At 40.6% G+C, this 11,452-nt stretch overlaps 1 protein-coding gene across 1 annotated transcript in view; it reads left to right on the top strand.

The window, feature by feature from the left end:
• The window catches only part of htr2aa (5-hydroxytryptamine (serotonin) receptor 2A, genome duplicate a), a 98,050-nt gene extending 92,523 nt beyond the window's left edge, over positions 1-5,527 (top strand). The window contains exon 3 of the mRNA XM_005946078.3: positions 2,459-5,527. Coding sequence (XP_005946140.1) covers positions 2,459-3,321 — 863 coding nt within the window. The 3' untranslated portion in view covers positions 3,322-5,527. The remainder of the gene's footprint in view (positions 1-2,458) is intronic.
• The last annotated feature ends 5,925 nt before the right edge of the window (positions 5,528-11,452 follow it).

Below are 11,452 nucleotides of genomic sequence, written 5' to 3' on the forward strand. Positions count from 1 at the left end.
AACAAGGATTCAAAAGCATCATATTAAAGTCCAGGTGGAAAGAGACAAAAAGGCTGCAAAGTGGCACAACGTCCTGTTGTATTATTATCATAATCACACACAGGTTATCACGACCTCTAAAGCTGCCTATTAGACTGCACACTCTTCAAAGATCTTCAAAGCTGTTCACATTTCTCCCAATCAAAAAACAAACAAACTTTAGTATCTGAAGCAGCTGTAAAAACAGATTTTTTTTTCATTTGAGATTTTACACAAATAAAACATAAACACTCATGAAATATGTACAGCTCTTTGGACTGTCACCAAATCTTTTACAGTCCTTTGTGCTTTCTAGAGGACCAACAGAGCCAGCAACAGCTCAAAGTTACTACAGCTGCTTTAATACAATTCCCAGATGATGTATCTTACTGATTTTGCTGTTGTCATTGTTGTGTTTTGTAATGCAGAGCACCTTCTGAAACTGTACTACAGCATTTGCAGCTTTAAATACAATACCATCAGTACTTTTAAAGTAGAAGGATGACAGTCCACCCACCCATGCTCCCTGAAGCAGGCAGCTGTATGTTCCTCTATGTTCCAGAAACACTGTTGTCATGGTGTTTCTGTTTCACGTTTCAAAATTATACATGCATGACTGTTGTCAATAAACTGATTAACTGGCTGATCATTTCTGCACCATCTTTCTCTTGAGAATAAAGCAAGACGAAGGCCGACTGGGATGGGAGTAAATATCTCTTTTATGAGGGCTGCAAAGCTTCACAGTGAAGCACCGAAACCAGTTTTCTGTCAAACCAGCCAAACTTAATGAGAATTATCCATCTTTGACCCTCCTGCTCCTAATGTGCAGCAACAATTTCAGTCTACCTTCGCTGCGCCCGTCCATCTCCAACCATCTCGCCCTCCTCCTCTCCCCGCTCTATCTCTGTCTCTTTCTGTCACTTTCCTTCTATTTGTTATGAGCCGGTAATGAGAACATGGCGTGCGGGAGATTGCTCAGTTTATCTCCTTCTACCCAGTTCCTGCTAGTATCATCCAAAACCTTTTTTTAGACATTTTCTTATTACATTTATCACAACGTGTGACTGCCAAAGCCCCTGCAGACAATTAAAAAGAACAAATAACCCAAAACAATAAAGGAAGTTCACCGTTCAACGTTTTAAAGCCGATGTATATCGGGTAATAAAATGGGCAAGTATGCAAGGTGAACTGCTACTGTCAGCCACAGAGGGAGAAGGAAACACTGTCAAACCTCAGATTCAGCCCACAGGAGTAAGGTGGAGGCAAACCTGCACTTTCCTCCCACACTGTGACAGACAGAAAAATGGAAAAAAAATTTTAGCTGCAAACTTAATGGAAAATTTGACGCCTTTATTTGGGAACAGATACGGTCCAACTGTTGTGTTCGTGCGGTGAAATAGAGCAGACTGGTGAGCTCCACTCAAAAGAAATATTTAAGCTCAAAGATCTGACTTAAAGTAATTTGATTACATTTAAATGTAATCCATGTAATTTTGTTACATAATTGCAACGTGAAATGTTAAAGTCAATGGAATCTGGTCAAATAAGTGTGTTCGATTGGTATACATTCAGTCTATATTTTACTTAACAAATAATTATTTGACTACATAAACCTTTGATTTAATATATGTGAAATATATGTACACACTGTCTGTGTGCATACAGTACTTCTGCTAAATCAGTGGTTTCAAACTGTGGGGCAGGGTCCTGGAGTGAGACAAGGAGCCACCACAGGTGTAGTTCTATGACGTGAAGTTAAATGTCATTTTCTTAAGGAAAAAAAAAGCTGAGCTTTAACCTCCTAGGACCTGGCGTCCACATATGTGGAGATCACATTTTGGGATGTCCGGATGAAAATACTTAATTTTTCTCTACAAGGGCCTGATATCCACTTACGAGGACATTATACTGCCACTGTTCTATCAAAATTTAAAACCAATGTCCTCATATGTGGATCTCATTTGTCTCAGAAATAAAAATTAGGTAATAAAACAAAAAATCTGGTAATTCTTTGTTTTTACATTCATCAGGTCCCAATCAACACAAATAGCAAAGAAAAAATTAAAATGCATGCCATGAAAGAGTTTGGGTCTTAGGAGGTTAAGTAACTTGGATCTTTGTTTTATTGTTAATGAGTGATAGAAACCGTGGGCTGTGGGACGTGAACTTTTTTCAGCGTCTCTATGCCAAAAAAGTTTTGCTTGTTTACACAGATAAAGCCTGCAAATCAGTGTGCTCCGATAATAGTTTTGATTTATGACTATAAAACTTAAACTCATGTGAAAATCCATCCACTGCTGCACAAAGCCAGGTTTCCTCTCACCAGCCGACCCTAATCTCCTCTGGTACAGACACAAACACTAATATCTACATGAATCACAGAGGTTGTTATCTAATTGTAATGTTCTCCTCATGTCTCTGCTGTTGTCTTTCTCTGTAGGGATCTCAATGCCGATTCCTGTGCTGGGTCTCAGAGACCACTCCAAGGTCTTCAAAGATGGCAGCTGTCTGCTGACAGATAACAATTTCGTGCTGGTCGGCTCCTTCGTGGCCTTCTTTATCCCCCTCACCATCATGGTCGTCACCTATTTCCTGACCATCAACGCCCTGCAGAACGAAGCCACCCTCTGCTTGGACCAGCTGGTCCCACGGCCCAAATGGAGCACTACCTTCACCTTGAGCTTCTTTCCACAAACATCTTTGTCCTCCGAGAAACTCCTCAGGCGATCGATAAGCCGTGACGCCACAGGCAGAGGGAGCACCGGCGGGCTGGGTGGTGCCCGCGGGAGCATATCTGGCTCTCTCTTTGGGCGCCGCACCATGCAGTCGATCAGCAACGAGCAGAAGGCTTCAAAGGTCCTTGGGGTGGTGTTTTTTCTCTTTGTGGTTATGTGGTGCCCGTTTTTCATCACCAATGTGCTGGTGGTGGTGTGTGAACCTGACGTTTGTGACCCGGGAGTCATGGGAGGTCTGCTGAATGTTTTCGTCTGGGTAGGCTACTTGTCCTCTGCAGTCAACCCACTGGTCTACACGTTATTCAACAAGACGTACCGCGCCGCGTTTCTGCGATACGTTCGCTGCCAGTACCAGCCAGAGAAGAAACCTCTTCAGCTTATACTGGTGAACACCATCCCCCCACTGGCTTACAGCTCCACCCAGCTACCTTTGGGAGACATCGGGAAGTTAGGAAATGGAGTGGCGCACTGTAGCAGTGGAGCAAAAGAGTTCTCTTCTCCTGGGCAGGAGATGGAAAAATCCAGGCAGAACAAAAGCCAGGGAGACAAAGACGAGAGCTGTGTGTAAGAAACTGAAACAAAATCCTGGTTAAAGGCCAATCCAGTGCAAGCAATTTCAGTTTCCCCCCTCTGTGGTTACAGTGTACTCAGTAGGAAAGGGTCTGAGATTTTAAGTGCCAAAGACAATGTGCCTCAAAGTCAGGGGTTCAGAAATACAGAGGTCACTGAATAAGCAGAAGAAGCCTTTAAATGCTCAACATTTCCACAACAGTTTCCTCAGATTCACACAGCTTCATCAACAGATCAGGTGAACAAGGTCTGTGATTGCTCCTCAAAAATGTTGTAAACAAGCATGTGCATCACAGATCATCATCCCCATCTTCAGTCTCGCTGCTCTTTCAGAATCTTTTGTACACAGCCACAAAAGACAAAATTACTCTTGAAAAACATATCAATTAATTTTTTTTCACCAAACAATCTTTGAAGGTTATCTTCCAGTCTGAGAGCCAAATCGGAGAGATGAAAAGATGGTACCGTGTGGATGATGTGAAACACAGTTGGGCACATCCCAACAAAACAGTTCTATTTTGTTACAACACTTTGGACAACAAGGGTGAAAAAGTCAGACATTGTTCACATAACTACATTTTCCATGGATGCTCAGCTGCTCTAACCTCAGCTGCCCCTTCATTTTGCCAGCTCCCTGGCATCAGTCATGTGGTGTCTACCTTCTATCATACCTTTGGGTGGATCAGTGGGGATTAGACTGGATTTCCTGCCACCTTATCAGATGATAGTGTTGGGAGGAGGAAGAGCCAGGACGAGCCTAATACACCAGAACTCCAGACACTTGCAGAGGTCAGATGAAGCTGTCAAAAGGGGATGAAAAAAAAACTTCTGCTGCTTCTGTATTTTATGTTGAAAACAACAAAAGGAAGAACATGTCTGAGGCAGACATTCAGTAATTAGAGAGAATCCATAAATGAATCTATATTTGTATTTTGTGCACATTTGTGAATAAATGTATATGACTGTTGAGGTTAAATAGATTTTATATGCAAATGAGAGGATGATTACTGAAGCTGACATGGTGCAGGATGAGTACAGCAGAGTAGGAGACATTTGATTGGCAGGAAAAAGTGTATTTAAGTGCAGTTGTATCCACTGTAAAGGTCATAGTTTATATTATGTTCAAGCCAAACTATCCGTGCGCACTGGCATTTTTATGATGACATTTCCAAAAAAAATAATGCTTATATACTATCTAGTGTGTTTTGTTTTTTGTTTTTTACTGTTTTTGCTAATATGAGGAGAAGGATGTGAAAGGAGGAAAGTAGCTGGAACAGTGCATGAAGGTGAGCTTGCGCCATGGATTTATTGCCAGGAAATATTTGGAGCGGCGTTTCAGACTTGAATTTGTCTCAGTGCCTGACACTTGCATGGGCTTGGTCTAAAATTGTGAAAATCACTGTCTGCACTATGAATGCACACACCAACCTTTTCTCACCCCTAACTCATCACATAGTGATGTTTGGTCAGGACCACATGGATTCAGATTTTGACACCCTGGATATCCCTTTAATGTTGCTTTTGCAAAGTGCCACCTGGTACGGTTTACCCGGAGTCCATCAATGTATGGATCAGGCAATAATGAGCCTGAAGGTAAATGTAATCCTGTGGTGTTTAGTCCATTTAAATCCAACTGAAAATGAAGATAAGATGGTGCACCCATTATTAGAATTAGAGAAGAAGAAGGTTCTGACCAAGCATCACTATGTAAGGAGTAAGGAATCAGTTTAAGGTGCCCTGTGGAGTTGTGTTTAAAACAAACACCAGTTATGTTCAGCAGTTCTTACCAAACCCACTCTGTTTATGAGCTTGTTTCAAAGAGGCCAGAATGACACAGTATTAGCAGAACCCAACTTTTCAGTTAGTGCAGGTCCCAATGAGCCTCAGCAGCAGTCACTGTGAGAGCTAAATAATTTCACCTACTGGTTAAAAACCTAGAATATGGGAACTCCCACTGATAGCACGACCATCAGTGTCGTATTACATAGTTATGTATTACTTTACCATGAGCCAAAATCTTTGCAGGGTACCTTTAAGTGAGTCACTGTCTTTTAATACTGCACCCAACATCCCACCAAAAGTCACTAACCAAGTGTAAGGAAAGTACAAAAGGAAAGTAAATAAATGGAATTCGCATGATAAGGTGGGGCCAGGTTTCACTATGAGCTCACCCGAAACCCTGACTGATTGGGACCCATACCCAGTTTCACACCTTGGCTCAGGCGATTAGAGGATCATCAGGGGGTCCTTTTGTCCCTCTGCGGGGGGGGGGGTCACTCCCACTAGGTTTAAATCTGGGACTCTCCACCATTTGACCTTAGAACTGTAGAAGCTTCTCGGATGTGAGGTGAAACGTCTTCAAGCAACTTAAAGAAGTCCAGACGCTTTTCTTTGCAAGCTCCATTGACTAAATAAATGGTGTTGCATATGTTATGCAGTTAAAACACACACCTACTCAATAATTTAAATTAGACTAGATGAAACAGATGGCATCGTCATGGCAAAGATTCAATGAATAATGAGAGCAAAAAGAATGCACCTTGCACACATTGCTGTTTCAGTGGTTTTATACACTGAGAGGATGTTGAAAAAACAGCTGTTTAACAAAAATTAAGTCCTTGGAGTTGAGAAGTCATCATCCAAGTAATGAATCAGTTGCAGTTTAACATGTCAGGTGTTTTGTGGACACCTATCTATGCCTCAGATGAAAAGCATTATTTTAACCCCTTTGTGGAGCAGATCTTCTGCATCAGACAGCTTCTCTGGTTCTGCTCTGCATTGTGACTAAACAGCCAGTGATTTTTAAAGTGTTAGAAAACCATCAATACCTGCTCATTTGAAAACAGCATCATTATACTCAGTGGTTGAAATTTAATTTTAAAGATTACTAAATCTCTATAAAGACAGAGGATATTGAATTTTTTTAGAAGCCCCTGCACAGGTGTACAATTCACTTCGTTGTAATAAAATGAAATATGGTGTTGGATGATGTTTTTCTGTGGTACAAAGCCACAGTGAAATAATAAATTTGTTATTAGGCTAAACATGCTCAGCGTTGTGGGACCTGTATGAGACATTGATGTTATCAGCATTCATAAGCAACAACTTTTTTCCTTGTAGACAAATTGTTGTGACCAATCAAATAACAGGAGATGCTGCAGAACAGGGTTAACAAGAGTGCTGGAAAGCAAAGGCAACCCGAAGCAGAGGTGGGAGTAAAAGCTGAATGTATCTGAACTTATTAAAGTTTAATATTAATAGTTCCTCCAAATATTAGCTTGGCTTTTGTAAGTGGACTGTAATAGAAAGTTACAAAATGGTATTGGCTTGTAATTTTACAAGCTAATACGTTTTGTTTGTTTGTTGGTTGGTTAATTTAAATTTTCTTCTCTAAGTCATTCCATTCTGAAGAACTGGCAATATCATACTGATGTAGAATTCTTCACCTCCACCAAGAAAGTTAAAGGGAGCTCAGAGAAAGAAAAAAAGGTTAAAGATGTGATAGCTGTTGCTCTACATATCACACAGAGTGACTGTCAGGTCTGCTGTTTGAAAGAGGGAAAGGATTTTTCTGCTAAAGGATAATGTAGCCAGGTTAGTTACTGTTTGCCTCACCTGTTTTTCCAACAGCAGGTGTAAGAGAACCGATAAAAGATTTAGGATCAGAGCAGCGAGGCTGCTTGTAAACAACAGTAATGAAATAAGAGAAGCATGAGCTCTGGAACTGTCAGTTTTTTAATCAATATCAGCATTAAGGGCTGACTCAATGAGTGTGGGCCCTGTGGGAGAGAATAGCTAAGTGGCTAATTAAGCCAACAATAATACAGAAACAATGAATTCCTGACTAAATTCAGTTTGTTTTAAACCCAGGTCTTAATTTAAATTGTTTTGTGGATTCTATCCCAATCATTGTAAAATTATGTTTTCTTTTTATTTGCTAAGGCCAAAGTGCAAAATCAACTGTAGGTACTCAGATGTTAATTATGGTTTAAAAAAGAAAGGCTGGGTAATAATTTCAATATTTTCTTTTCTTTTGTTTTGGTGAAAACCTGTTTTAACAAGATTTAATGTAATTTTAATTTGGAAAGACTTGGTAGTATTTTACAAAATTATGTCCCTCCTACAGTATCTCTAACTAGGTTATGTTTAGCAGGTTTGGTTGATGGTTTAGGCACAAGAAACGAAGCAGAGGTGTAGTAAGGCTAGAGCCACTGACTAAGTAACTTTTCTCTTTATTCCATTTTAATTTCATGTGAAGGAATAATTTTGTATTCTGTTGTATTTCATTGTTTTATACATGCAACACGTATCATCCATCTCTCTCTATACACAGAGTTGATGGCTAGGTGGAATATAACAGTCATTTATTTTATCAGGCCAAATAAAAAAAAATGGATTTAATTTTGTGATAATAGTTATTAAAGTTTTCTCTGCGTACTTATTTGGTCAGATTGATCAGGCTGCTGTTGGACTATGTTGTGATCATTCACTTTGCAAAAAATCCTCATAAAGTTTTAGGAATTTTGGACAAAAGTATCAAAAATAAAAGCCAGGATATATATAAAGAGAATTTTCCTAAAATGCCAAAGTTTTCAGAATCAACTGTCTTTGTATTTTTTGTAAGTGCAGCCATGGTGTGTAAAGGACTCTGTGGTTTGACCATATTGTTTGCCTGTTGTGTTACACATTGTGGTAGCACTCCTGGTTTTGACTTTTTTCAAATCTGGAGTCACTAAAGTAGCTGCTGTCTGTGTAATTCTGTTACTTTTGCAGTGATGTAAAGACCATCGACAAACTTATGCAGACAAACCTGGATCCAGATGTAACTCTGATTTTGAGACGTTTTTATGTTTTATAAACTAGTGTCAGTTTTGGAATTCGATGTTTGACGGTAACAATCACATTTCTTTAATATGTCAACTGTATGGATCTATTTTGTTTGTTTGCTCTTGTTTTTAATTCAAAGTAAAGAGAATAATTGGAGATAATGTCAGAGAGTCATTTTTTTTCTTTAAGACTTCAGTGGGTGAGATAAAGTGGGAACGAGTCCATCCATCTATCTGTTACCTATACTTGACCCACCCGGGCTCAGTGGCCATTGACAGGAAGTAATACAAAAGTATTACATATAATTACCACAGAAATAGTTAATAAAGATTATTTCTTTAAGCAGCAGGTGTCCTGAGGCCTGGTTCTGGTCTACAGCCTGGTGCCTCTGAACATTTGCTGCCTGTACTCTGAATCCAAAAACCCTCACAGCACATCTCCCCGACACAGCTCGCTGCGATACGATACAGCATCACATACCAACAGCCAAAGACGGCCCACATTTACATTCACAGAATAAACTGGGTCAGGAAAGAAATGGGGCTAAGGTAAAAAAAAATAAAAACCATGTTTACATGTGATGCTGGAACATGATTACTATAAAAACCCAGGAAAGGGAATACTCTGCAAACCTCCATGCTTCACTTTTATTTTTAACTAAAACTAGTATATTTGCGGGTTATTAATAATGTATGATGCATCAGCCATAAATCAGCCATTTTTCTTTCATCTCTCTTGTTTGTTTTTTATATATCTTGGATGGATCGACAGCTTGGTGAGAGAAAAACTTTAATGTCATTCAAACATTAAAAAAACAAAACCAAAAACTTTTGGTTTTGTTTTTATGGTTCAAATTTGAAATAACTGACTTTACCAATACATGACCAAGTGAGAGGGGAGGGCCTTCTGCAGTGATGTGCATCCATACCAGCCTATTGTGGGTCTAACTGTGGGTGGTGACCGCAAGAACAAGACCTGCAGAAAAAAGCTTCCTGTTGGGGAAGGAACTCAGTTATTTGGTGGCTGTACGAGCAGCAGAAATATATGAATAGCCATATTCATAATCAACAGCTGAGTAATTGATCAAAAAATCATTTCATTGGCTGTAGCTCAAGTGGCAGAGCAGGTCAGCCACTAATCAGAAGGTCGGTGGTTCGATCCCAGGCTACCTCCTGGCTGCATGCCAATTATCCGTGGGCAAGATACTAACCCCGTGTTTGCCTACTGGTGGTGGCGCCAGTGTCCGGCAGCCTCGCCTCTGTCAGTGCGCCCCAGGGCAGCTGTAGCTACAACGTAGCTTGCCATTGCCAATGTGTGAATGTAGTGTAAAGCGCTTTGGGGTCCTTAGGGACTGAGTAAAGCACTATACAAATGCAGGCCATTTTTACCATTTCACAGGAAGTAGAACTAACTTTTTTGTTTTTTTTGCAATGTCAGTTTTTATTAGTAGCAGGGACAGCCTATGGGGATCCGCATGAGTTAATAGCACAAAATATTGAATTTTCTCTTAATTATGGGTCTCCCATCTATCTTCAGAGGGCGACTGAACCGAGCAAAGTCAAAATTAGAAAACAGCTTCAGAAATTTCAGCTTCGTTGGAGAAGATAAATTAGATCAGTTAAAGATCTAACAAAACAAAGTCAGAAATATTTCTCATTGAAGGACCTGTAACAGCTGTAACCGTGGTTACCCCAATCTTACCACAAAAAAGTCAAGCTCTGGTTTTACATAAAACAATTCTCAAACTTTAGCAGTGACTTGATCCCTCTAGTTAACAGTAAACACTATTCCCGCTGAGGCTAAGCTATCTGTCCAGGAAATCTTTTCATATTTGCTGAGTGTAAGCAGAGTCCTGCTGCTTGTGTACGGTAGCAGTCTTAGAGCGCTGCTCTTTGCTGTCCTTCTTCTGTTAACCAAGCAGCTGCGGCTATTTACAATGCTGCAGTGTGTTCAGTGTGACTCCCACAATTAAAGGCATGTAGGAAGCCACTTTTTGTGCGATGTAGGTCTTTGGGATTGTGTGGTCGCTAATAAAGCAATAGCTTCACATCATAGTTTTCCTTATTTCTCTCTGTGGTGCCACCTCGTCTCCTCTGTCCTTTAAGCCTCAATTCCTAAAACCCTTGTAAAAGAAAGAAGATTGATGACAGAGGAGGCTTGATGAGGAGTTATAATCAAGCAGGTACTAGCGACTCCTGGACCGACAAGAAGATCTATGGCACACTGCCAATTTACAAACCAGGCCTGAGCAAAAGTCTACAAATAATCCTTCCTTAGCATTAACAGGTTTTGTTAGTAATTTAAGATGATCATCTGTGTGATTAAACTTTTTGGTCTTCACTATTTGTGTCTGATGGCATCTCAGATCATAAAATAAAGCAACAGGCTGTAACATAACAATGACCAGACAATGCAACCGTGTCACATATTTAAATGACTTCCTAACAAAATGAAGGCTGCAAAGCAAGGATGTTTCATTTTACCAAATACCCGTCATCTGCACTGCTGGAACATCGCTTCTGCTAAATAGATCCACTTGCCTTGACTTCATTATAATACAATTCAGCACCTAATTATAATGATCACAGTGTATGGATGTGAATTGTGTGGATTTGACTGTGAAGTGCAGACCCGTCTACATACCTCGCGAGTTTACTGTTGTCATGGTAACGGCCGTGTGTGTACCACCCGATGCTAATGCTAACTCGGCCATGGAGGAGCTGCACAAGACAATAAGCAACCAGCAGAACTCCCATCCAAACGCAGTGCACATTATAGCTGGGGACTTCAACCATGCTGATTTAAGGTCAGTATTCCCCAGATTTGAACAGCATATTACATGTGCAACGAGGGGGGAAAACACATTGGATAAAGCCTACAGCAACATCCAAAAAGGCTACAGAGCAACCCCTCTACCACATCTAGGTTTGTCAGACCACATGTCCATGCTGTTGATCCCTGCATACACTCCCATTAGGAGAAGAGCCCCCCCAGTCACAAAAACTGTGAAAACCTGGCCAGAAGGTGCATCACATCAGCTGGAGCGTGTTCGAACATCAGGACCTTGAAGAGCACACAACATCAGTGCTCTCATATATTAACTTCTGTGTCAACAGTGTCACTGTGGACAAACGTCTCTGGGTGTATTCCAACCAGAAACCCTGGATGACTAAAGAGGTCCAGGTCCTGCTGAAGCAACGTGACGCCGCTTTTAGATCCGGTGATGGTATGCAGTACAGTGCAGCCAGATCTGAGTTGAAAAGAGGCATCAGAGAGGCCAAGGCAGCATACAAGAGAAGGAT

The sequence above is a fragment of the Haplochromis burtoni genome, unplaced genomic scaffold (genome assembly GCF_018398535.1).
Source record: "Haplochromis burtoni strain Fernald_Lab_line unplaced genomic scaffold, NCSU_Asbu1 Contig_467, whole genome shotgun sequence".
NCBI lineage: Eukaryota > Metazoa > Chordata > Actinopteri > Cichliformes > Cichlidae > Haplochromis > Haplochromis burtoni.